We start from the raw sequence: 26,578 nt of genomic DNA, 5'->3' as shown, positions 1-26,578 counted from the left end.
CCCTATGCTGTTATATGTGCTTTTGTCAGTATATATTGTTTAATATTTTATATTGCCCCCAAAAATCCCAATTTGACCACTGCTTGTCCCGATGCAATATCATGGGCATATAACTACATTGTATGATTTGTGAATAGCAAAGTGATAGAGGATATTGACTGTATTCAGTCAGTTCAACACCTTTTATAAACTAGTGAACACAAGCTTTCGGTCGTCAATCAAATAACAGTAAATAGCCTATGCCCCTGACTCCGTGGCTGGCTAAATGCCTATGAAACACGCAAAAGAAAAGAAATGATTGTGCCACAAAATAATAATTCAGTTGATTTCAACTCATCGTTACCACTTACATTACATTGGACGCATAAATTCACTCACAGGAGACAATGAAGAAGCATCATGTTCTCCCTCCGTGAAAACAATTTTGACGGCAGCCAACCACAGTGCTCAAAAATAACACAGGAACCGAGAGTTGGGACAGACAGCAGACTGACAAACCAGAAGTGTTTCCCTGTCATCGCTGGCTTTGTGACTGACAGGTGCTCGTCCTATCAATAGATCACCAGAAGATGAATATCATTCAATCTAGCTGGAAAAGGTTAGATAGAGACTTTTCTGACTAGGGAATTTAAACGTTTAAATGAACCCCTAAGTGTACGTTTTGGTTTTTGACCTAGCATTACACAGCTGATTAAAATAAAAGCTTGGTGATGAGTTGGTTAGTTAATGGGGGGGTTTCAGGACTGAGTTTGGGAAACCCTGGTTTAACTGACAGCCGGCACTTACGGAAAACACTGCGTGTATCAGATCTAACCGCGCCCGCTTTCTGTTGTGATTTCTGCGTGTAGGCTGGTAGAACCAGGATTGAGGCATGCTCTGATTTGACGAAGGGGGGGGGACGAGGTATCCATCTCGGGAAGGAGTATAGCAGTGATTCAGCTTTCGTTTCCCGCTATTGAGACAGGAGATGTGTTGATGGAATTTTAGATTTCCTTTGTTAAATTTCACCAGTCATAATGAATGTGGCCTCAGGATGTGCAGTTTCTAGTTTAAAGTCCCAGCGTGGTGTCTGCTTGGGGTGGAGGCTTGGGGAGGAATGTAAACAACACAACCCACACACAGGTGCATGCACATCCGGATGGAAGGACGCAGAGACACTCTGAGCTTGAAGACGCTATAATAATTTGTGAATTATAACCATACTTTATGTCTGCATCCTTGACAGAGAGGCTATACTCTAATAGGCATACGTCTCTGTGTCTGTACTGTGTCTCTGTGTCTGTACTGTGTCTCTACTGTGTGTCTGTACTGTGTCTCTGTGTGCCTGTACTGTGTTTCTGTGTGCCTCTACTGTGTGTCTGTACTGTGTATCTGTGTCTGTACTGTGTGTCTGTACTGTGTCTCTGTGTCTGTACTGTGTCTCTACTGTGTGTCTGTACTGTGCCTCTGTGTGCCTGTACTGCTCTCTGTGTGCCTGTACTGCTCTCTGTGTGCCTGTACTGCTCTCTGTGTGCCTGTACTGCTCTCTGTGTGTCTGTACTGCTCTCTGTGTGTGAGAGGATAAGGTAGAGTAGAATCTCTCTCTCTCTCTCTCTCTGTGTTGTTCTGTGCTAACATCCCTCCTTCCATCCCTCTGCTTTGCACCATTCCCTCTCTCCCTGCGGCTAAGATCTGTTTATTCCTCTCAAGGATAGAGGGATAAACGGAGGTGATTTCTCTCCTCCCTCTGGAGCCATTGGAGGAGAGGAGGATGGAACGGATGAGAGGAGGATGGAACAAAGGAGAGGAGGAGAGAGAAAAGGCTACTGCTTACCCTGCATGCTAATTTGTGGAAGAGTGTATGTGTGTGTGTGTGTGTGTGTGTGTGGTTGCGCCTGGCATTTAGTCAGAGCGCAACCCATCTGGCCGTAACAGACAGACAACTCATCTTTTTAGAGCCTCCAAAATCAGAGGGAGAGGGAGAGAGAGGGGGATAGAGGGAGAGAGAGGGAGGGAGAGGGAGGAACAGAGAGGGAGAGAGGGAGAGATAGAGATGACTTGCCTCTACTTGGAATTCTGTGTTAGTCAGCTGCTTCCTCAGAAAGCAACTCTCAACGCTCCTTAAAAATGCTCACTGAATAATTTCTCTCTCACTCTCTCTCCATCTCTATCACACAGTCTCTTTCACTCTCCCTCTCCATCTCTTTCTCTATCACACACACAGTCTCTCTTTCACTCTCCATCTCTTTCTCTATCACACACACACACACACAGTCTCTCTCTCACTCTCTCTCCACACTCTGATCCATTTGAAATTGTTGGGAAGGGCCCGTAAGTAAGCACTGTTGTTTACGCATGTGACAAATTACATTTTGATTTTATTTGAAATTGTGTTTGGTAAAGTGATGCATCAGAAACAAATTGAAGAAACACAATGTGAGAGACAAAGTTCTACAGTTGGGCTGTGACCCAAATGGCACCCTTTTCTAGTTCACTACTTTTGATCAGGGTCTTTTGACCGGGTCAAAAGTAGTGCACTATGTAGGGAATACAGTGCCATTTGGGACAGAGACAATGAATTCTACAGTTCTACTACTACTAAAATGTCCCCTGAGCCTCTGTGAGAAGGCTCTGTGACTCCTATGGATGATAAGGAGAGAGCTGAGTGGATTATGAATGTACAATATGTATTCAACTGAGATTTGAATCATCACTGCAACAGGTTTAGATATGTGGGTGTTGAAAAGGCAACCTTGCTTTGTTATTATTATTGACTTAGCATTTTTAATAGGTGTATAACACTGTATAATTTGCTGTTGGTTGCTTGTTTTCTTAATAGGTGTATAGTATAACACTGTATAATTTGCTGATGGTTGCTAGTTGACTTGTTACGAACATTTCCTCATTATAGCGTCTGATTGTGAATGTGATAAGTAGTGATAAGCAGTGATAAATATGTGATAAGTAGTTAAGTAGTTATTAAGATTACACCCCCATGCACGCAGAGGCTGAGCTGCTTATTAGTCACACAAACACACACACACACACACACACACACACACACACACACACACACACACACACACACAGCTTAAAATCCACACCGTTTGTCCCTCTGACTCTTTCAAAGAAGAGGCTTAAAACCACACAACAGGAGCATCATCCAGTAAGTAGATGAGTTAGAGCTCTGTGCCACATTGGTCATGTTTATTTCACCTTTATTTAACCAGGTAGGCCAGTTGAGAACAAGTTCTCATTTACAACTGCGACCTGGCCAAGATAAAGCAGAGCGACACAAACAACACAGAGTTACACATGGGATAAACAAACGTACAGTGAATAACACAATAGAAACATCTATATACAGTAATGCAGGTATCACACCAGACCTCCCTCTTCTCTCTCTCGATCTCTGTCTACCTCCCTCAGGCCTAGACTGTTCTGTTCCATGGACACAACTCTGGATGTGTGCTGTTTCTCAGAGGGTGTCTGTCTGTCTGTCTGTCTGTCTGTCTGTCTGTCTGTCTGTCTGTCTGTCTGTCTGTCTGTCTGTCTGTCTGTCTGTCTGTCTGTCTGTCTGTCTGTCTGTCTGTCTGTCTGTCTGTCTGTCCCTTAAACCTTTTTCTCCTATGTGTTTTGAGAAGGCGGCATTTGAAAAATTATTGTAGAAATTGAGGAAAAATTAATTAAGATAAAAGCCTGTCCGTCTTTTGTCTGTCTGCTTAATCCTTTGTGACAAATAGCATGTTGTTTTGTGTTTTAGAACACCCCGGCTGATTCACTCAGATATCTGAGATCCTCTCTCTCAAGGCTGTAGATGAGGTGGAATGTTTTTTTTATTTGGCCTTAATACTATATCTGATGAAATAAAATCAGTTCTGTTTCACAAACACTCTCCTCCCTCTCTCACCCTGTGGCTGCCCTTGCCTCAATCCCCCTCTTCCTCAAGGTCTTCCACTCCTCCTCCTGTTCTCAATCTGTCTATCCGGTGAAAAATGAGTTTCCCTAATCCCTCCCTATGGATTCATGGCCACTCATAATTTTCAATCGGTGAACTTTCCTTTTCCAATCTGCTGTTCAAAGTTGAACTGATCTTCTCAAGGTACTCTGTAACAGTATGGCGCCATGCTCGCTGTAGAATTTATTAGTAGGAAAAATTGCATTATTTCTCATTGGTCTCTCTCGCTCTCCATTCATCGTCTGCTTGGGTAATCTCACTAAGCCTAATGCAGTGGATTTGATAAAAGTGTACATGTTATGTAAGATAAAGAGGGCTGGGCTGAAGCTGTAAGCATGTTAATCATCATAATGAATTGATAGTAAGGATGAGATGGATATGGAGTCTAGGCAGAATAGTGCAGGTGTCACTGTGAAAAGCAACAACTCTGATTCGTCCTCCATCTCAATTTGCACCCTCCTAGGGTTTTATTTATTTCATCTCTATTTCACCTTTATTTAACCAGGTAGGCAAGTTGAGAACAAGTTCTCATTTACAACTGCAACCTGGCCAAGATAAAGCAAAGCAGTTCGACACATACAACAACACAGAGTTACACATGGAGTAAAACAAACATACAGTCAATAATACAGTAGAAAAATAAGTCTATATACAATGTGAGCAAATGAGGCGAGATAAGGGAGGGAAAGGCAATAAATAGGCCATGGTGGCAGAGTAAATACAATATAGCAAGTAAAACTCTGGAATGGTAGATTTGACAGTAGATGAATGTGCAAAGTAGAAATACTGGGGTGCAAAGGAGCAAAATAAATAAATAAATAAATAAATACAGTAGGGGAAGAGGTAGTTGTTTGGGCTATTTATAGATGGGCTATGTACAGGTGCAGTGATCTGTGAGCTGCTCTGACAGCTGGTGCTTAAAGCTAGTGAGGGAGATAAGTGTTTCCTGTTTTAGAGATTTTTGTAGTTCGTTCCAGTCATTGGCAGCAGAGAACTGGAAGGAGAGGCGGCCAAAGGAGGAATTGGCTTTGGGGGTGACCAGTGAGATATACCTGCTGGAGCGCGTGCTACGGGTGGGTGCTGCTATGGTGACCAGCGAGCTGAGATAAGGGGGGACTTTACCTAGCAGGGTCTTGTAGATGACCTGGAGCCAGTGGGTTTGGCGACGAGTATGAAGCGAGGGCCAGCCAACGAGAGCGTACAGGTCGCAGTGGTGGGTAGTATATGGGGCTTTGGTGACAAAACGGATGGCACCATGATAGACTGCATCCAATTTATTGAGTAGGGTATTGGAGGCTATTTTGTAAATGACATTGCCGAAGTCGAGGATTGGTAGGATGGTCAGTTTTACGAGGGTATATGTTTGGCAGCATGAGTGAAGGATGCTTTGTTGCGACATAGGAAGCCAATTCTAGATTTAACTTTGGATTGGAGATGTTTAATGTGAGTCTGGAAGGAGAGTTTACAGTCTAACCAGACACGAAGCTATTTGTAGTTGTCCACATATTTTAAGTCAGAACCGTCCAGAGTAGTGATGCTGGACGGGCGGGCAGGTGCAGGCAGAGATCGGTTGAAGAGCATGCATTTAGTTTTACTTGTATTTAAGAGCAGTTGGAGGCCACGGAAGGAGAGTTGTATGGCATTGAAGCTCGTCTGGAGGTTAGTTAACACAGTGTCCAAAGAAGGGCCAGAAGTATACAGAATGGTGTCGTCTGCATAGAGGTGGATCAGACTCACCAGCAGCAAGAGCGACATCATTGATGTATACAGAGAAGAGAGTCGGCCCAAGAATTGAACCCTGTAGCACACCCATAGAGACTGCCAGAGGTCCGGACAACAGGCCCTCCGATTTGACACACTGAACTCTATCAGAGAAGTAGTTGGTGAACCAGGCGAGGCAATCATTTGAGAAACCAAGGCTGTTGAGTCTGCCGATGAGGATGCGGTGATTGACAGAGTCGAAAGCCTTGGCCAGGTCAATGAATACGGTTGCACATTATTGTTTCTTATCGATGGCGGTTAAGATATCGTTTAGGACCTTGAGCGTGGCTGAGGTTTCTTCTCCTGCTCCTCAGTGCTTATACGTGGTTACAAGGCACTGTGCTCTCTCACATCTAATGATACCTTCCATGACAGAATGGACTTGATATTAACACCCATTACCGTCCTAGTTGTTAGCTGTGGAGGACTATAGCTGCCTCCTACATGGGGGGAGGCACTGTAGACTATTGATTTTAATCTTAGGACGGATATAGGCTTTTGTTGTGCCGGTTTCTCATAAGAATGTGAGACAGAGAACTTTGAACTCTCAGAATTACACTGGAACTCCACATGGTTTGGAACTTGGAAGCTTCTAGAAACTCAGAGCTGCCCAGTACACATCTTGGAGTCTTCTGCGGGCCTAAAGCCAGAGCCGTAGAACAAAGCTTCTTATTGAAGAGATGAAACCTACCTGAGGTGATTTTCCACTCTTTGCTTAAGGGGACATAGGTGGCATGACCAGGAACACCCCTGTCCTTAGTCAAAAGCAATGTAATGTAAAAGTAATGCGCTATAGATGGACTAGGCAACCATTTGGGACGCAGCCACGGTTGTGAAGTTTTTTCCCTTTGGACTTCTGGGCTACAGGCAGTAAAACATGAAAGCCCAGTCTCTCTAACAGAGGGACTCTCTTCCCTGTCTTGACCTTTCTACAGACGAGAGAGAGGAGACTTGTGTCGTTGCCTTGGAAACAGTTTGACGCAACGAAGAATGTAAATAAGAACGGTAACTGTAGCGAATTCTAAACACAAGGAATACGATGTTCTGTAATTTGATATAAATCAAACGACACGCCTTTACATGTATTTACCTCATTTAATGGTCAACAAATGATGTAATAGTGCTCATCTGCTTAATGTTTATAATCAGCTTATAGGAAGTAAATAAATAAACATATAAACAAATAAAGTGTTCTTATGAGCTTCTATCAGCAAAGCTCTTCCACTTCAATGAGGTTGGAGTCACTACATCACTTTAGTCACACTTAGTATTTTATTTATTTTATTCCAAAACGTTCTGTCACTTCACATACAATCCCGGTGCTGAGCAGGCAGCTGGCCTGCTCAGCACCGGGATTAAACCTCTAGTTTAGTTTCAAGTCAAACAGCAGTTACCTAGCCTATGCCATCTACTACAGCAATCTTTACCTCTGCAATGTGTTGAGAAAAAGTCCCGCTGTACCCTGCAGCTGTGTCGATGCACTCTCCACAGAGAGGAAGAGGCGAAGTGAGAGGTTTCTCACCAAAATCTGTCCAAAATAAGCCCAATTTGTTTCTATGGGCTTATTTTGGACTTAAGTGCCTGCCTTCCCACCTTTGGGACAATGACTCCCGTTGTTAGGATGGAGACATGAGCATCTCGCCATTATATACACATCTCTGCTCTCCATAAAGCCACCCAGCCAGCCATATAAACAGACTTCCCTTCTGCACTCAGGCCTCTGCATGGTCATTAAGTCTAATACCGATAACTGCATTTGCTTTTTAAATCGGGTTTGAAATGATTTTAGTGCCTATTTTAAATTGTTGGTGTTAAATGTATACCCCTGACTCTACAGTGTGACTAGCATGTTTATGTGACCTGCAGGCCTAGGAACAGGAGGCTGAGGAGGCTTATAGCTGCCACACACCCCTGACCTCTGGGTGTCTGGAGACCGACAGCAAACACACTCTGTCCAGGGCCAGAGAGTTCTTCAAGCCTGCAGATAGATTTATCAGGGTGTCATTCAAGAGGCATTGACAACTCCAGTCCCAGGAAAGAACAGAGAAGATTACACAGGTGGAGAGAGAGAGAGCCAGAGAGCCAGAGAGCCAGAGAGCCAGAGAGACAGAGACCGAGAGACAGAGAGAGAGACCGAGAGACCGAGAGAGACCGAGAGAGAGACAGAGAGAGACCGAGAGAGAGACAGAGAGAGACCGAGAGAGAGACAGAGAGAGACCGAGAGAGAGAGAGAGAGAGAGACCGAGAGAGACCGAGAGAGAGACCGAGAGACCGAGAGACCGAGAGAGAGAGAGAGAGACCGAGACCGAGAGAGAGAGAGAGACCGAGAGAGACCGAGAGAGAGAGACCGAGAGAGAGAGATAGACAGAGAGAGATGGAGACATGGAGAGATAGAGCGGGGGGATCTAACCAGGCAGAAAAGATGATGTCATCAGGAAAATATCTGCTCAAACTACACTACATCGTGAATAACACCCTGATATATCCATCTGCACGCTTGAAGAACTCCCTTGCCCTCTCATTCCAAAATCATGGGGATTAATATGGAGTTGGTCCCCCATTTGCTGCTATAACAGCCTCCACTCTTCTGGGAAGGCTTTCCACTAGATGTTAGAACATTACTACAGGTCCTGCTTCCATTTACCCACAAGAGCATTAGTGAGGTTGGGCACTGATGTTGGGCGATTAGGCCTGGCTCATAGTCGGTTTTCCAATTCATCCCAAAGGTGTTCGATGGGGTTGAGGTCAGACGTTTCCACGGTTGTTGCTCCTAGATGTTTCCACTCCACAATAACAGCACTTACAGTTGACAGGGCAGCTCTAGCAGGAGAGAAATGTGACAAACTGACTTGTTGGAAAGATGGCATTCTATGAAGGTGCCACGTTGAAAGTCACTGAGCTCTTAAGTAAGGCCATTCTACTGCCACTGTTTTGTCTGTGGAGATTGCATGGCTGTGTGCTCGATTTTATACAGCTGTCAGCAATGGGTGTGGCTGAAATAGCCAAATCCACGAATTTGAAGGGGTGTCCACATACTTTTGCATATATAGTGTATTAGCACTGATTCTCATAGACATCTGATGGGAACACTGCATTAGATATATCTGCTCAAGCTGTGTATGGGGAGCAGGAAAGGGAGGACAAGGGAGGTTGAAAAAGGGATGAGAGAGAGACAATGAGAGATGGAGAGAGAGTTGGAAAATGTAGATGAGAGAGAGAGAGAGAGGAGAGAGCAAGTGGGGGAGAGTGAAATAGAGGGATTGAGAGAGAGAGTTAGGAGGGAGGAAAAGAAAGGAAAGAGAGAGAACACCTCAAACTCAGTTCCCAAGACTATTGTTTGGCTGCTTCCTATCTCTCTCTTCTCTCCCTATACCAGACAGCTTTGTCATTTTTGTCTGTAAATTATTATTATTATTATTATTATTTTATTATTATTATTATTATTATTATAGCTCTCTTCTCTCTATCTAGCACATTCCCTCACCTCTCTCTTTCCCCTACTTCTCTCTCCCTCTCTGTTACTTCTTTCTTTCTCTCTCTCTTCCTGGTGGGATTCCAGTTATCCTACCATTTGAGGAAGTGTTCCTGTGTGTGTGTGTGTGTGTGTGTGTGTGTGTGTGTGTGTGTTAGGGGAGAGAGGTAGTAATCCGTAATAAGGGGAACAGAGAAACAGCACTAACAGTGCAGTGAGAGAAGGAAAAGCTAATGAAATACTGGCCACACACACACATACACTCACCCAGCAGCAGCTGTCACAGAGGAAGTGGATAGCAGTGTGGCTTGAAGCACAAGATCCATGGTGACAAAAAAGTATACAGGGACAATGATATGACCTTTAGAGCAGGTGGAAGAGGATATGATGAGTGTGTTCTATTTAATTAACTGGGACACTCTGTTGTCATTTACCAGCTGAGACAGAATCTGTTGGATGGGGGGGCTGTTTTCACACTCTGTCCTTATAAGACTGTATACTTCAGTGATCAGTATGCAGTAGCTGTACGTTGGTGGTCCTCATAAGAGAGCTAACTTCAGTCATCAGTATGTACATAGCTAATGAGAGATCTACCCAGGCAGAGAGAAAGAAGACACCGAGAGTAGTTATTAAGATACAAAAACATCTCAAATGAGCGTTAACTTCTTTGAGGTATTTTCAGAACATCTTCTCACTTCTTTGTTTCTCCAGTTGTCAGTTAGACCACATATCGTTTACAAACTCATTTGTGGCGCCCAAATTCAAACATGACAGTTGGAACTCCACAGCCGAAAAGCTGTGATTCTTGTTGCTAGGCTACCAGTTACAATGCTTTTAGCTTGCGGTTTGCGCATGCCTTTATGCAGATGGAATACAAAAAGTTTAGCTAGTGTCTGAAAGAATTATATGGATTCAATATTTGTCAAATTATTAAACATGTCTTCAAAACTCAAATAAGCATCAGAAATTATCAAGCGGATATGGGCCTCAGCCAAGAGAAGCATATCTGGAATCAATATAGCTTAATATCTTGAAAACAGAGATATGCGATATATACAGTCAGTATTTGTCAACATGAAGAGAGAAAATAGGATGTCACATATCTCAGGATATTAAATGAGTCCACATCCGGCCATAGGAAATGTCTGTGTGATATTCTGAGTAATCCCAGCATCATACATGTCTAAAAGACATCTGGATTCAGAATTTGTCAGGATATGGTGCAAATCCACAAAACTCAAAATATGCATTGGACATTTTCTGTATTCTGTAGGATATCAACGTGTCATGTAAAGACATCCCCTGATATGGACCCTTTTCCCCCAGTGGTGTATGGATTATGATGATGGATTATGATGATTCACGACAGACTGAAAACACTTTCAAAATAATCCTCCAAAATAATGTTTCTCGTGAATGTCCCAACCCCCTCATTATCTCAACCAATCATGGCTAGATTCTGTATTTTCTCAGTGTCTAAACAGCTTTGTGATTTCACAGTTTATTTATATTTACAGATTGCATACGAGTATGTTATTAAAAGGCACATGACAGTTGACATATTTAAGAAGGCATTTTTGAAGAAAAAAAAACCCTGTTCAAATGCCTCTCTTGTGAAGTAGTGGCATGCGACATATCCCCAGCTTTCTGTAACAGTTCACATAGGTCTTCAGAATTTGTCAGGATTTGGTTCATATCCACAAAACTCAGAATATGCATTGGACATGGTCTGTATTCTCTGGAATATCACCTGTTCCTCACTGAAATAACCGGAGCAGCCGACCCAACATGAGTGAAACGAACCAGTGGGAATGCGGCCTCCAGTCGCTATTCCAGTGCATACGGATGTCTTTTTTCTCTGGCCCCTGTTCCTGTTCCTGTTCATTTCATAATGGACCATTCTAAATCAAATCTAATTTGACATAATTAGTAAAGACAAGATTAAATTGAGAATAATCCGATGAGAGAACAGTGTGTGCAGCCTGAGGCAAGGAACAGAGAGCAAGCTTTTTTTGCGACTTTCAGCCACACATGTTGCTGACAGGTGAACACACTGCCATGCAATCTCCATAGACAAACATTGTCAGTAGAATGGCCTTACTGAAGAGCTCAGTGACTCAATGTGGCACCGTCATAGGATGCCACCTTTCCAACCTTTCAGTTGGTCAAATTTCTGCCCTGCTAGAGCTGCCCCGGTCAACTGTAAGTGCTGTTATTGTGAAGTGGAAACATCAAGGAGCAACAACAGCTTAGCCGCGAAGTGGTAGGCCACACAAGCTCACAGAACGGGACCGCCGAGTGCTGAAGCGCACAGCGCATAAAAATCATCTGTCCTCGGTTGCAACACTCACTACCGAGATCCAAACTGCCTCTGGAAACAACGTCAGCACAAGAACCGCAAGCCTAAGATCACCAAGTGCAATACCAAGCGCAGGCTGGTGTGTGTAAAGCTCGCAGCCATTGGACTCTGGAGCAGTGGAAACACGTTCTCTGGAGTGATGAATCACGCTTCACCATCTGGCAGTCTGACGGACAAATCTGGGTTTGGAGGATGCCAGGAAACGCTACCTGCCCCAATGCATAGTACCAACTGTAACAACATCATCAGCCATGGTAAGGTACTTGACTGTAGCGAGAGATAAATTCAACCTGTCTCTGTTGTTATTGACTGCCCATTCTCACGTACACAGGTTTGTTTGTTAGGATTGTCAGCCATGGTGACACGTATTACTGGAAGACTGCTCTTACCCTACACTGATTTCTCTGTGGAGAGGAGAGTTTTTCTTATGGAGCACACACATGCACACCACACCACACACACGCACGCACGTGTGCGCGCACACACGCACGCACGCACGCACGCACGTGTGCGCGCACACACACACACACGCACGCACACACGCACACACACATGGAGTCAGAGTAAGGAGAGACATTGGCCAGCAACCAACTCAGCCCCCTCACTAAATTTCCTATCTACTGCACAATAAATCACCTATATCATAGACTGCTTCTAATCTTTGTAAATAAGATGAATAACATCATATCTGGATAGTGTATCAGGGTGTTGAAACAGTGAGAAATGTGAGTTCTCTGATGGCAGCAGACACAGTTTATGCATTAGAGAGACAGTATGGAACCTGGCAGGAAGACCCGACTGCCTCTGTGGCCGCTCAAATGCATTACAGTTAAACACAGTACGACACAGTCACCTAATGAAACCTCTGAAGCTGTGCCTGGAGTGTGTGTGTGTTTGCTTTCGTCATCCTGTGTCTTCAGATCAGTAAATATGAAGGAGAGGAGAGCTGTCAGACTATTTAGAATGCCCCCCACTGTCACAGAGCCAGAATATGGTGGCCTTCAAGGACCAAAATAATACAGTACACCTCTGGACTAGAAGCTCAGCCTAAACCAACAAGGAGTATTAAAGCTCAGACCTGTAAATCACACTCGACAATAGTAGATCAAAACTGTTTGTAAAACACATCGCACACACACGACAGGCTGATAGAAGTATACAATAATTACAGTAGACTAACATATGGCAACAGTTTGGGGAAGGCCCTTTTCCTATTTCAGCATGATAATGCAGCCATGCACAAAGCGAGGTCCATACAGAAATGGTTTGTCAAGATCGGTGTATAAGAACTTGACTGGCCTGCACAGAGCCCTGATCTCAACCTCATCGAACACCTTGAGGATGAATTGGAACACTAACTGCGAGCCAGGCCTAATCAACCAATATCAGTGCCCAACCTCACTAATGCTTTTGTGTCTGAATGGAAGCAAGTCTCTGCAGCAATGTTCCAACATCTAGCCTTCGCAGAAGAGTGGAGGCTGTTATAGCAGCAAAGGGGGGGGGGGACCACCTCCATATTAAAGCCCATGATTTTGGAATTAAATGTTTGACGAGCAGGTGTCCACATACTTTTGGACCTTCTGGAATCTACCTCAAATACCTCGTACCTCTATCTGGTACTCCCTTTACACAGCTCCATTGTTGTGTATTTTATTTTTTATTTCTATTAATTATTTATTTTATAAAACGCTGCGTCGTTGGGAAGGGCATTTCACGGTAAAGTCTGCACCAGTTGTATTCGGAGCATGTGACAAATAACATTAGATTTCATGTTAACCCCAGAGTAGATCCTCATACTGTGTCTTCAGGCAGAGTAGATCCTCATACTGTGTATTCAGGCAGAGTAGATCCTCATACTGCATCTTCAGGCAGAGTAGATCCTCATACTGCATCTTCAGGCAGAGTAGATCCCCATACTGTATCTTCAGGCAGAGTAGATCCCCATACTGTATCTTCAGGCAGAGTAGATCCTCATACTGCATCTTCAGGCAGAGTAGATCCTCATACTGCATCTTCAGGCAGAGTAGATCCCCATACTGCATCTTCAGGCAGAGTAGATCCCCATACTGCATCTTCAGGCAGAGTAGATCCCCATACTGTATCTTCAGGCAGAGTAGATCCCCATACTGTATCTTCAGGCAGAGTAGATCCCCATACTGTATCTTCAGGCAGAGTAGATCCCCATACTGCATCTTCAGGCGGAGTAGATCCCCATACTGTATCTTCAGGCAGAGTAGATCCTCATACTGTATCTTCAGGCAGAGTAGATCCTCATACTGTATCTTCAGGCAGAGTAGATCCTCATACTGTATCTTCAGGCAGAGTAGATCCTCATACTGTATCTTCAGGCAGAGTAGATCCTCATACTGTATCTTCAGGCAGAGTAGATCCTCATACTGTATCTTCAGGCAGAGTAGATCCTCATACTGTATCTTCAGGCAGAGTAGATGCTCATACTGTATCTTCAGAAGAAATGTGTTGGTCTGACAGCAATATCATGGTCTCTGCTCAGGTATTCAGAGTAACAGAGTAGGTAGCTCCAGTGAGTGACAGGGTGCTATGCTAACCCAACAGGAGACGTGATAATGTACTGAGACGTTAGCGGGCGTCTAGGAGCCAAACAGCCCCCACAGAGTCTCCTGTCAATCATCTGGCACACAGACAGATGACAAGTACTAACGAGACGACAGGATGTGACAGATAGTGTGTGAGTGTCCATATGTACTCGTGTGTGTGTGGTTTACTATCCTTGTGGGGACCAGAAGTCCTTGCAAGGAAAATTCGGACAAGAGGGAACATTTTGCTGGTCCCCACAAGAAAAAAAGGCTACTTTAGGCTTAGGGTTTAGGTTTATGGTTAGGGTTACAATTAGGGTTAGGGATCGAATTAGGGTTAGGTTAACGGTTAGGTTTAAATTTAGGGTTATGGAAAATAGAATTTGAATGGGAATCGATTGTTTGGTCCCCACTAGGATATTAAAACAGACGTGTGTGTGTGTGTGTGTGTGTGTGTGTGTGTGTGTGTGTGTGTGTGTGTGTGTGTACTGATGTGTGCCTGTGTGTGTGTGTGTGTGTGTACTGATGTGTGCCTGTGTGTGTGTGTGTGTGTGTGTGTGTGTGTGTGTGTGTCTGTGGTTTTTATGGGTAGGCCGTCATTGCAAATAAGAATTTGTCCTTAACTGACTTGCCTAGTTAAATAAAAGGTTAAATAAAATAAATTCAAACATTTTTTACCATGATTTTGGAATGAGATGGTCGACGAGCAGGTGTCCACATACACTACATGACCAAAAGTATCTCAGTCATAGTAAGTACGTTTTTCCTCAATAAAGTAGCTCTCAGCAAAGTCAGTGCTAGTAAGGGGGGAAAAGTGCCTGGATTAGGACCTGTGCTGCTACCTCTGTGAGGTAGGATCGTAGTCTACGGATGTTGTAGAGCATGAACCTATAAGAGCGAGTCACTGCTTTGATGTTTGCAGAGAACGACAGGGTGTTGTCCAGGGTCATGCCAAGGTTCTTTGCACTCTGGAGGGGGACATTGTGGAGCTGTCAACCATGATGGAGAGGTCTTGGAGAGTGCGGGCCTTCCCCGGGAGGAAGAGCAGCTCCGTCTTGTCGAGGTTGAGCTTGAGGTGGTGGGCCGACATCCAAGCTGAGATATCTGCCAGGCAGGCAGAGATTCGTGTCACCACCTGGGTGTCACCACCTGGGTGTCACCACCTGGGTGTCACCACCTGGGTGTCAGAAGGGGAGAAGGAGAAAAGTAGTTGAGTGGCAGCCGCATAGCAATGATAGGAGAGACCATGTGAGGATATGACAGAGCCAAGTGGTTTGGTGTACAGAGAGAAGAGGAAAGGGCCTAGAACCAAGCCTTGGGGGACACCAGTAGTAAGAGTACATGTTGCATACACAGATCCTCTCCATGCACCTGGTAGGAGCGGCCTGCCAGGTAGGATGCAATCCAAGAGAGTGCAGAGCCTGAGACGCCCAGCCCTGAGAGGGTGGAGAGGAGGATCTGATGGTTCACGGTGTTGAAGGCAGCGGCTAGATCTACGAGGATCAGAACAGAGGAGAGAGTCAGCTTTGACAGTGCGGAGAGCCTCCTTGACATAAAGAGCAGTCTCGGTTTATTGACCCGTCTTGAAGCCTGAATGGTTAGGGTCAACAAGATCGTTTTGAGAGAGATAGCGAGAGAGTTTTGGAAAGAAAAGAAAGAAGGGATACAAATCTGTAGTTTTTGACGTCAGAGGGGTTGAGTGTTGGTTTCTTGAGGAGGGGACATTTTGAAACCAGTGGCCAGGGATGAGTTGATGAGGGAAGTGAGAAATGGGAGAAGGTCTCCAAAGATGGTTTGGAGAAGGGAAGAGAGGATAGGGTTGAGCGGGAAGGTTGTCGGGCGGCCAGACCTCACTAGTTGCAGGATTTCATCTGGAGAGAAAGGGGAGAAAGAGGTCAAGACAGACAAGTTCTGTGTGAGTGGGACCATTGGACCCAATAGGCTGAGTGAATGAGGAGTGGATGTCATCCACCTTCTTTTCAAAGTGGTTCACAAAGTCGTCCGCAGAGAGGGAGGAGAGAGGTAGAGGTGGGGAGGAAAGTGGAAAAGAGCTTCCTAGGGTTAGAAGCAGAATTTAGAAATGTAGAATGATAGAAAGTGGCTTTAGCAGCGGATACAGAGGGGAGGGTTGAGCCAGCCAGGAGGACACGGGACAGTGCGAGTCATAGGATGCGGAAAGAGAGGAGAGTAGGGTCGAAGAGGCAGAATCAGAAGACAGACGGGAGAATGATTTAGCAGAAGGGAGAGATGATAGGATAGAAGAGGAGAGAGTAGTGAGGAGAAAGAGAAGATTACGACAGCGCATGACCATCTGAGTAGGGTTTGAGTAGGTAGGGTTGTAGGAGAGGGAAGCAGAAAAGGAAACAAAGTAGTGATCAGAGACCTAGGGGGGTTGTGCCAGGATAACAGCCTCTCCCTCAACGTCAGCAAAACCAAGGAGCTGATCGGGGACTTGAGAAAACAGGGGTGTGTGCATGCCCCCATTTGCATCGGTAAAACGCTACAAGTTCCTCGGCATGCACATCACAGAGGACCTATAATAGTCTAATCACACCGACACCGTGGTGAAGTAGGCGCAACAGCACCTCTTCAACCTCAGGCGATGGAAGAAATTTGACATGGGCCCTCAGATCCTCAAGAAGTTGTGCAGCTGCACCATTGAGAGCATCTTGAACCATCTGTATCACCGCCTGGTATAGCAACTGCACCGCCCTCAACCGCAAGCCTCTACAGAGGGTGGTGCGGACAGCCCAATACATTACTGGGGCGAGCTCCCTGCCCTCCAGGACATTTACACAAGGCGGTGTCTGAGGAAGACCCGGAAGATCGCCAAGGACTCAAGTCAGCTGAGCACCGGGCTGTTCAATCTGTTCCATCTGGCAAGTGGTATCAGAGCATCCAGTCTTGGACCAACAGGCTCCGAGACAACTCCTACCACCAGGCCAAATGGTGTCGGAGCATCCAGTCAGACTAACAGGCTCTGAGACAGCTTCTACCATCAGGCCACCCGACTGCTGAGCAGCTAAGCCTAACTGTCTACCTACTTAGAACAGCACGTTAGAGACTATGTGCACCTTAAAGACTATCTGCACCAAGAGACTACTTACACGGGCTCTCCACACATCCAACCTTCACACACAGACAGACAGACAGACAGACAGACAGACAGACAGACAGACAGACAGACAGACAGACAGACAGACAGACAGACAGACAGACAGACAGACAGACAGACAGACAGACAGACAGACAGACAGACAGACAGACAGACAGACAGACAGACAGACAGACAGACAGACAGACAGACAGACAGACAGACAGACAGACAGACAGACAGACAGACAGACAGACAGACAGACAGACAGACAGACAGACAGACAGACAGACAGACAGACAGACAGACAGACAGACAGACAGACAGACAGACAGACAGACAGACAGACAGACAGACAGACAGACAGACACAGACAGACAGACAGAGTCAACGCTGCTGTTCTATTATATACTATTGATTCAACTGTGCAACCATGACAACATCCACTTTATATTTGTAAATACAGTCATACTTGACATGGCATATACATAATATATGCTGTATATCCTATTGTGCAAATATCAGTTTATTACTTTGCATACTACCATCTAACTACCTGTTGTTTTTTATTTGACTTTTTGTATTATTGATATTGATTATTGTACTCCAATGTTGAGGGAGGGAGCTAGCAAGTATTTCACTGTACCTTTTATACTGGAAACTGTGTATGTGATGTGTTCAAAAGCTGTGTGGGGAGAAACCGTGATGGGTAAGTTTCACAGGCACAGCAGTGTGTGTGTGTACGGCTAAATCAGGATAAATCCACTCCACCATATGTACAGGTCGAGTGGGCCCTTGTGAACACCTGTGTGGACATGCTGAGGTACTCAGACCCTAAAAGACAATAGACCGTGTTAGACAGAGTATTGCGTGAGTAAGAGGACAGACACCAGGCAGACAGACAGACATGTTGTCTTAGCACCACACTTTGTTCAGCAGATCTACAGCTGACAGCTACTGAGAGTCCTTCACACACACAAAGAGGTGCAATGTGTTCGCACTAAAAATATGCTGCATTAAAGCTTAAGTCATTATTCAATGTTTTACATTTTTTACTGCATCAGACGTTTCGGCTTTACAGCCTTTTTTCAGTGTGTAGGTACAGCCCTTCGCACGCGCCCACGCACGCACACACCCTGCCACCAACAGTGACAGCATGTAATTCAAATGAGGAGATGGACAGGTGAGTGAGGGAGAAAATGTAAAATCTCTACCTGCAGAACCTCTCCTTTATTGGGGGTGTCTTGCTTATTGCCTATAATTTCCACCTGTTGTCTATTCCATTTGCACAACAGCATGTGAAATGTATTGTCAATCAGTGTTGCTTCCTAAGTGGACAGTTTGATTTCACAGAAGTGTGATTGACTTGGAGTTACATTGTGTTGTTTAAGTGTTCCCTTTATTTTTTTGAGCAGTATATATAAAATATATTATTATTAATATATATATATACATACACACACTATAAAATATATATAAAATATATTATTATTAATAAGGTCACGTCACAGCATCTTAATCGGATTCAAGTCCGGACTTTGACTAGGCCACTCCAAAACCTTCATTTCGTTTTTTTTTAAGCCATTCAGAGGTGGACTTGCTGGTGTGTTTTGGATCATTGTCCTGCTGCAGAACCCAAGTGCACTTCAACTTGAGGTCAGGAGCTGATGGCCGGACATTCTCCTTCGGGATTTTTTGGTAGAGAGCAGAATTCATGGTTCCATCAATCACAGCAAGTCATCCAGGTCCTGAAGGAGCAAAGCAGCCCCAGACCATCACACTACCACCACCATATGACTGTTGGTATGATGTTCTTTTTCTGAAATGCTGTGTTACTTTTACTACAGATGTAACGGGACGCACACCTTCCAAAAGGTTCAACTTTTGTCTCGTCTTTATGTTTATGTCTTTTGTCTCGTCTTTATGTTTATGTCTTTTGTCTCGTCTTTATGTTTATGTCTTTTGTCTCGTCTTTATGTTTATGTCTTTTGTCTCGTCTTTATGTTGTTTTTGGTCAGCAGTGGTTTTCGCCTTGGAACTCTGCCATGGATGCCATTTTTGCCCTGTCTCTTTCTTATGGTTGAGTCATGAACACTGACCTTAACTGAGGCAAGTGAGGCCTGCTGTTCTTTAGATGTTGTTGTGGGTTCTTTTGTGACCTCTTGGATGAGTCGTCGCTGCGCTCTTGGGGTAATTTTAGTAGGCCAGTCACTCCTGGGAAGGTTCACCACTGTTCCAAATTTTATCCATTTGTGGATAATGGCTCGCACCGTGGTTCAATGGACTCCCAAAGCTTTAGAAATGGCTTTGTAACCCTTTCCAGACTGATAGATGTCAATTACTTTGTTTCTCATCTGTTCCTGAATTTCTTTGGATCCCGGCATGATGTCTTGCTTTTTGAAATCTTTTGGCCTACTTCACTTTGTCAGACAGGTTCTATTTAAGCGATTTCTTGATTCAACAGGTCTGGCAGTAAATCAGGCCTGGTTGTGTCTTATGAAATTGAACTCAGCTTTCCAAAAAATGTGATTAACCACAGTAAATTCATGATTTAACAAGGGGGGGCAATTACTTTGTCACAAAGGGCCATGAAGGTCCAGATAGCTTTTTTCCCTTAATAAATAAAATGATCACTTAAAAACTGCATTTTGTGTTTACTTGGGTTATCTTTGTGTAATATTAAAATTAGTTTCATGATCTGAAACATTTAAGTGTGACAAATGTGCAAAAAAATAAGAAATCAGGAAGGGGGAAAATACTTTTTCACAGCACTGTATACATACATACACACACACACACACACACAAACATATCCATAAATATACATACACACACACACACACACACACACACACACACACACACACACACACACACACACACACACACACACACACACACACACATATATATATATCCATACACACATATAGTGGGGGAAAAAAGTATTTGATCCCCTGCTGATTTTGTACGTTTGCCCACTGACAAAGAAATTATCAGTCTATAATTTTAATGGTAGGTTTATTTGAACAGTGAGAGACAGAATAACAACCAAAATAGCGAGAAAAACGCATGTCAAAAATGTTATAAATTGATTTGCATTTTAATGAGGGAAATAAGTATTTGACCCCCTCTCAATCAGAAAGATTTCTGGCTCCCAGGTGTCTTTTATACAGGTAACGAGCTGAGATTAGGAGCACACTCTTAATGGGAGTGCTCCTAACCGCAGCTTGTTACCTGTATAAAAGACACCGGTCCACAGAAGCAATCAATCAATCAGATTCCAAACTCTCCACCATGGCCAAGACCAAAGAGCTCTCCAAGGATGTCAGGGACAAGATTGTAGACCTACACAAGGCTAGAATGGGCTACAAGACAAGATTATTCGCAAATGGAAGAAACACAAAAGAACTGTCAATCTCCCTTGGCCTGGGGCTCCATGCAAGATCTCACCTCGTGGAGTTGCAATGATCATGAGAACGGTGAGGAATCAGCCTAGAAATACACGGGAGGATCTTGTCAATGATCTCAAGGCAGCTGGGACCATAGTCACCAAGAAAACAATTGGTAACACACTACGCCGTGAAGGACTGAAATCCTGCAGCGCCCGCAAGGTCCCCCTGCTCAAGAATACATATACATGCCCGTCTGAAGCTTGCCAATGAACATCTGAATGATTCAGAGGACAACTGGGTGAAAGTGTTGTGGTCAGATGAGACCAAAATGGAGCTCTTTGGCAACAACTCAACACGTCGTGTTTGGAAGAGGAGGAATGCTGCCTATGACCCCAAGAACACCATCTCCACCGTCAAACATGGAGGTGGAAACATTATGCTTTGGGGGTGTTTTTCTGCTAAGTGGACAGGACAACTTCACCGCATCATTTGACGGGGCCATGTACTGTCAAATCTTGGGTGAGAACCTCCTTCCCTCAGCCAGGGCATTGAAAATGGGTCGTGGATGGGTATTCCAGCATGACAATGACCCAAAACACACGGCCAAGGCAACAAAGGAGTGGCTCAAGAAGAAGCACATTAAGGTCCTGGAGTGGCCTAGCCAGTCTCCAGACCTTAATCCCATAAAAAAAATCTGTGGAGGGAGCTGAAGGTTCGAGTTGCCAAACGTCAGCCACAAAACCTTAATGACTTGGAGAAGATCTGCAAAGAGGAGTGGAACAAAATCCCTCCTGAGATGTGTGCGAACTTGGTGGCCAACTACAAGAAACGTCTGACCTCTGTGATTGCCAACAAACCTTGAAGTCGGAAGTTTACATACACGCCAAATACATTTAAACTCAGTTTTTCACAATTCCTGACATTTAATCCTAGTAAAAATTCCCTGTCTTAAGTCAGTTAGGATCACCACTTTATTTTAAGAATGTGAAATGTCAGAATCATAGTAGAGAGAATGATTTATTTCAGCTTTTATTTCTTTCATCACATTCCCAATGGGTCAGAAGTTTACATACACTCAATTAGTATTTGGTAGCATTGCCTTTAAATTGTTTAACTTGGGTCAAACGTTTCGGGTAGCCTTCCACAAGCTACCCACAATAAGTTGGGTGAATTTGTTGTCCTTAAGCCATTTTGCCACAACTTTGGAAGTATGCTTGTGGTCATTGTCCATTTGGAAGACCCATTTGCGACCAAGCTTTAACTTCCTGACTGATGTCTTGAGATGTTGCTTCAATATATCCACATAATTTTCCCACCTCATGATGTCATCTATTTTGTGAAGTGCACCAGTACCTCCTGCAGCAAAGCACCCCACAACATGATGCTGCCACCCCCATGCTTCACGGTTGGGATGGTGTTCTTCGGCTTGCAAGCCTCCCCCTTTTTCCTCCAAACATAACAATGGCCATTGTTGCCAAACAATTCTATTTTTGTTTCATCAGACCAGAGGACATTTCTCCAAAAAGTACGATCTTTGTCCCCATGTGCAATTTGCAATTGCAAACCGTAGTCTGGCTTTTTTATGCCGGTTTTGGAGCAGTGGCTTCTTCCTTGCTGAGCGGCTTTTCAGGTTATGTCGATATAAGACTCGTTTTACTGTGGATATAGATACTTTTGTACCTGTTTCCTCCAGCATCTTCACAAAGTCCTTTGCTGTTGTTCTGGGATCGATTTGCACTTTTCGCGCCAAAGTACGTTCATCTCTAGGAGACAGAACGCGTCTCCTTCTTGAGCGGTATGATGGCTGCGTGGTCCCATGGTGTTTATACTTGCGTACTATTGTTTGTATAGATGGACGTGGTACCTTCAGGCGTTTGGAAATTGCTCCCAAGGATGAACCAGACTTGTGAAGGACTGCAATTTTTTCTGAGGTCTTAGCTGATTTCTATTGATTTTCCCATGATGTCAAGCAAAGAGGCACTGAGTTTGAAGGTAGGCCTTAAAATACATCCACAGGTACACCTCCAATTGACTCAAATTATGTAAATTAGCCTATCAGAAGCTTCTAAAGCCATGACAACAATTTCTGGAATTTTCCAAGCTGTTTAAAGGCACAGTCAACTTAGTGTATGTAAACTTCTGACCAACTGGAATTTTGATACAGTGAATTATAAGTCAAATAATCTGTCTGTAAACAATTGTTGAAAAAATTACTTGTGTCATGCACAAAGTAGATGTCCTAACCGACTTGCCAAAACTATAGTTTGTTAACAATAAATTTGTGGAGTGGTTGAAAAATGAGTTTTAATGACTCCAATCTAAGTGTATGTAAACTTCCGACTTCAACTGAGATATATATATATTGCTCAAAAAAATAAAGGGAACACTTAAACAACACAATGTAACTCCAAGTCAATCACACTTCTGTGAAATCAAACTGTCCACTTAGGAAGCAACACTGATTGACAATAAATTCCACATGCTGTTGTGCAAATGGAATAGACAACAGGTGGAAATTATAGGCAATAAGCAAGACACCCCCAATAAAGGAGTGGTTCTGCAGGTGGAGACCACAGACCACTTCTCAGTTCCTATGCTTCCTGGCTGATGTTTTGGTCACTTTTGAATGCTGGCGGTGCTTTCACTCTAGTGGTAGCATGAGACAGAGTCTACAACCCACACAAGTGGCATTTCTTTGGGGGGCCGCACAGCCCTCCATGTGCTCGCCAGAGGTAGCCTGACTGCCATTAGGTACCGAGATGAGATCCTCAGACCCCTTGTGAGACCATATGCTGTTGCATTTGGCCCTGGGTTCCTCCTAATGCAAGACAATGCTAGACCTCATGTGGCTGGAGTGTGTCAGCAGTTCCTGCAAGAGGAAGGCATTGATGCTATGGACTGGCCCGCCCGTTCTCCAGACCTGAATCCAATTGAGCACATCTGGGACATCATGTCTCGCTCCATCCACCAACGCCACGTTGCACCACAGACTGTCCAGGAGTTGGCGGATGCTTTAGTCCAGGTCTGGGAGGAGATCCCTCAGGAGACCATCCGCCACCTCATCAGGAGCATGCCCAGGCGTTGTAGGGAGGTTATACAGGCACGTGGAGGCCACACACACTACTGAGCCTCATTTTGACTTGTTTTAAGGACATTACATCAAAGTTGGATCAGCCTGTAGTGTGGTTTTCCACTTTAATTTTGAGTGTGACTCCAAATCCAGAACTCCATGGGTTGATAAATTGGATTTCCATTGATTATTTTTGTGTGATTTTGTTGTCAGCACATTCAACTATGTAAAGAAAAAAGTATTTAATAAGAGTATTTCTTTCATTCAGATCTAGGATGTGTTGTTTAAGTGTTCCCTTTATTTTTTTGAGCAGTGTATATATATGCGCATTGCAGTTAAAAAACGACTTTAACTAACACCACGGTTTTCTGCATGCTAGCTATGCTGCCAGCTTATACAAACAGAAGTTAGCATTTAGCAGTCACTTCTTTTAAAACCTGAAAAGGAACAGCTTCTAAATGTTATTCAGCAAAAACAGCCAAATATATCCAAATTGGACTTTAGTAAGCACATTGTGGGCCTGTTACAATATATCCATAATTAAAAAAAATCTGATTTGTTGAATGTGTGCTAATCCTTCTTCTATCCACCAAGTCTGCATTCCATTGACTTCTTTACCGCATCTATGAGTTTACTAGTCAAATTTCCATGGTTAGAGGTTCCAAGCCTGTTCTATTCATTCTATAGCTGTGTGCTGCTACTGAAGGGGGGTTGCCTAGGCAACCCGAAGACTCATTTGCTACAAGGCCTTGCTTGTTTCAGCAAGGAGCAACAAAGTTTCATCACGTTGTAAATAGACCATGTTACGGCAAAAACGGAGTCAATCGCACAAATGCCAGGCCATCCCGTCTTCAGTCATTTTATATATTTTTTTTTTATAAACGGTTATTTTATTTTCATGACGGTCTTTATCCATAACCGTTGGTTACACATAATTGTTCCAGCCCTAAACACACACACACACACACACACACACACACACACACACACACACACACACACACACACACACACACACACACACACACACACACACACACACACCTTCTGTGACTTTATGACTCAGCATAGTAGCACGAAACAGTCCACAAACTGAAAGCTTCCCCCTATTAAACCACCTCAGTTCAGCAGTGGAGGCTCTATACACACACTAGGGTTGGTATCCAGATTTTCTTACCGTCATACTGTTTCTGTACCATACCAAGGTTTACGTTATTACTGGAAGTGCACACAAGGGGCACTATTTAGTTAAAAAGACACACAAAACAATTTAGGCAACATGGATCTTGATCCTGGAGGGGATTGATCGTCTCTGCTGTAACCAAGAAGCTTGATCTTGCCATCTAGCCACGTAGCTAGCAAGTTAGCAAACCAAATGCATCGTTGGTGCCCAGAGCTGGATATCATTTAATTTGCACATCTAAGATAGTTAACTTATAAGCAGTGGCGTAGCACGCACCTCTGCAGCCCCCGCAAGGGGAGGGGCCCCCAACTCCTGGGTATTGAAAATCATACTGTCGGTATGTCTAAATACACCGGTATCCGGTATATCGTCCAAGCCTAACACACACACACACGCTCTCATCCTCCTTTGACCTTCTGACTCATCATAGCAGCACGAAACCATTTGCAAACTGAAAGCTTGTCCTTGTTAAACCAATTCAGCTCAGCAGTGGAGCCTCTACTGTGATGCTCTGTGATGGGGCCTCAGTCAAACAGCATTTAGTGAACTGAGCAGTTCTCTACTCTACTCTACTCTACACACACACACACACACACACACACACACACACACACACACACACACACACACACACACACACACACACACACACACACACACACACACACACACACACACACACACACACACACACACACACACACACACACACACACACACCTCTGTGGAGTCGCTGCAGTATCAACACATGACAGTGTGGGTCACAATGAGTCCTGCTATTTGTTTTTAAAAAGTGTGCCATACTGCCAGAAGAATGTTGTACCAAACAATGTCCTCGCCCCACAAGAAGACCATGACCTTTGACCCTACCTGTTTGTCTTTGTCCTTGGCCTTTCCGCTGCTGCTGACCCGGGAGGAAGGGACATCACGGGGGATGACAGAGATCTGGTGCAGTGGCATGTTCATCCCCGCGGAAACCACCGGACTGGGCGTACTCACTCACACACACACTTCCTGTCTTGCTGCTGCTGCCACGGCAACAGGCATGACTGGCCAAAACACTACTCCTACTGTAGCCTGCACTGCTCTGGAGAGGAAAATGAGTGGAAAGAGGAGAGACAGCGTTAGACATACAGTACATAAACAACTCACACCTATCACATTTATTTTCAAAAGATATTTGAATTTTCCTTTCTTTCTTTATCAGAGTGATGATTACACATTGACAGAGAGAAGAGTCTGAACAGCCCATGTTGTGAAGTCTTAAACTATAGTACGAACATCCCATAATAGCATATTGACACAGAGAGGAGAGAATGAACCATGGTATGAATAGGTCGTGATAACACATTGACTGTCAACATTGAGAAAGGTCTGAATTGCCCATAATAGCACATCGACGGTGAGAGAAGACTGAGGAACCAAACTAAGCAGCACCATGATGGGTAATTCCTCACAAAACCAGGACAAAAAAGACGATGATTTTGGGGATTTGCACGAGATTGAATCCATAGAATGGTCATTTGGAGGAAGGATTGTTGACTTATATTTTTCAAGATTCATAAATAATTGTATAAACATTTTAAATGAAATAAAAATACTAATCATATTACAGAGCAAGTGGTAAAGCTTCATATAAACACCAATGTTTGCTTTGTAGCACCAACAGATAAAACATCATGGAGTCTTAAAGGAGGCCTGTAGCACCTACAGATAAAACATCATGGAGTCTTAAAGGAGGCCTGTAGCACC

The 26,578-nt window shown here is 44.1% G+C and overlaps 1 protein-coding gene across 7 annotated transcripts in view; it reads right to left on the bottom strand.

Annotated features, from left to right (window-relative positions):
* The window catches only part of LOC123723767 (E3 ubiquitin-protein ligase MARCHF8), a 157,263-nt gene that overhangs the window by 103,037 nt on the left and 27,648 nt on the right, over positions 1 to 26,578 (bottom strand). For all 7 annotated transcript variants that reach the window (XM_082964889.1, XM_082964890.1, XM_082964891.1 and 4 more), the window contains one exon: positions 25,697 to 25,913. In XM_082964889.1, the coding sequence (XP_082821015.1) occupies positions 25,697 to 25,792 (96 nt within the window). In that variant the 5' untranslated portion in view covers positions 25,793 to 25,913. The remainder of the gene's footprint in view (positions 1 to 25,696; positions 25,914 to 26,578) is intronic.

This window comes from Salmo salar, chromosome 18 (assembly GCF_965601325.2).
Source record: "Salmo salar chromosome 18, fSalSal1, whole genome shotgun sequence".
Taxonomy (NCBI): Eukaryota; Metazoa; Chordata; class Actinopteri; order Salmoniformes; family Salmonidae; genus Salmo; species Salmo salar.
This window is presented reverse-complemented; position numbering and strand designations above follow the sequence as displayed.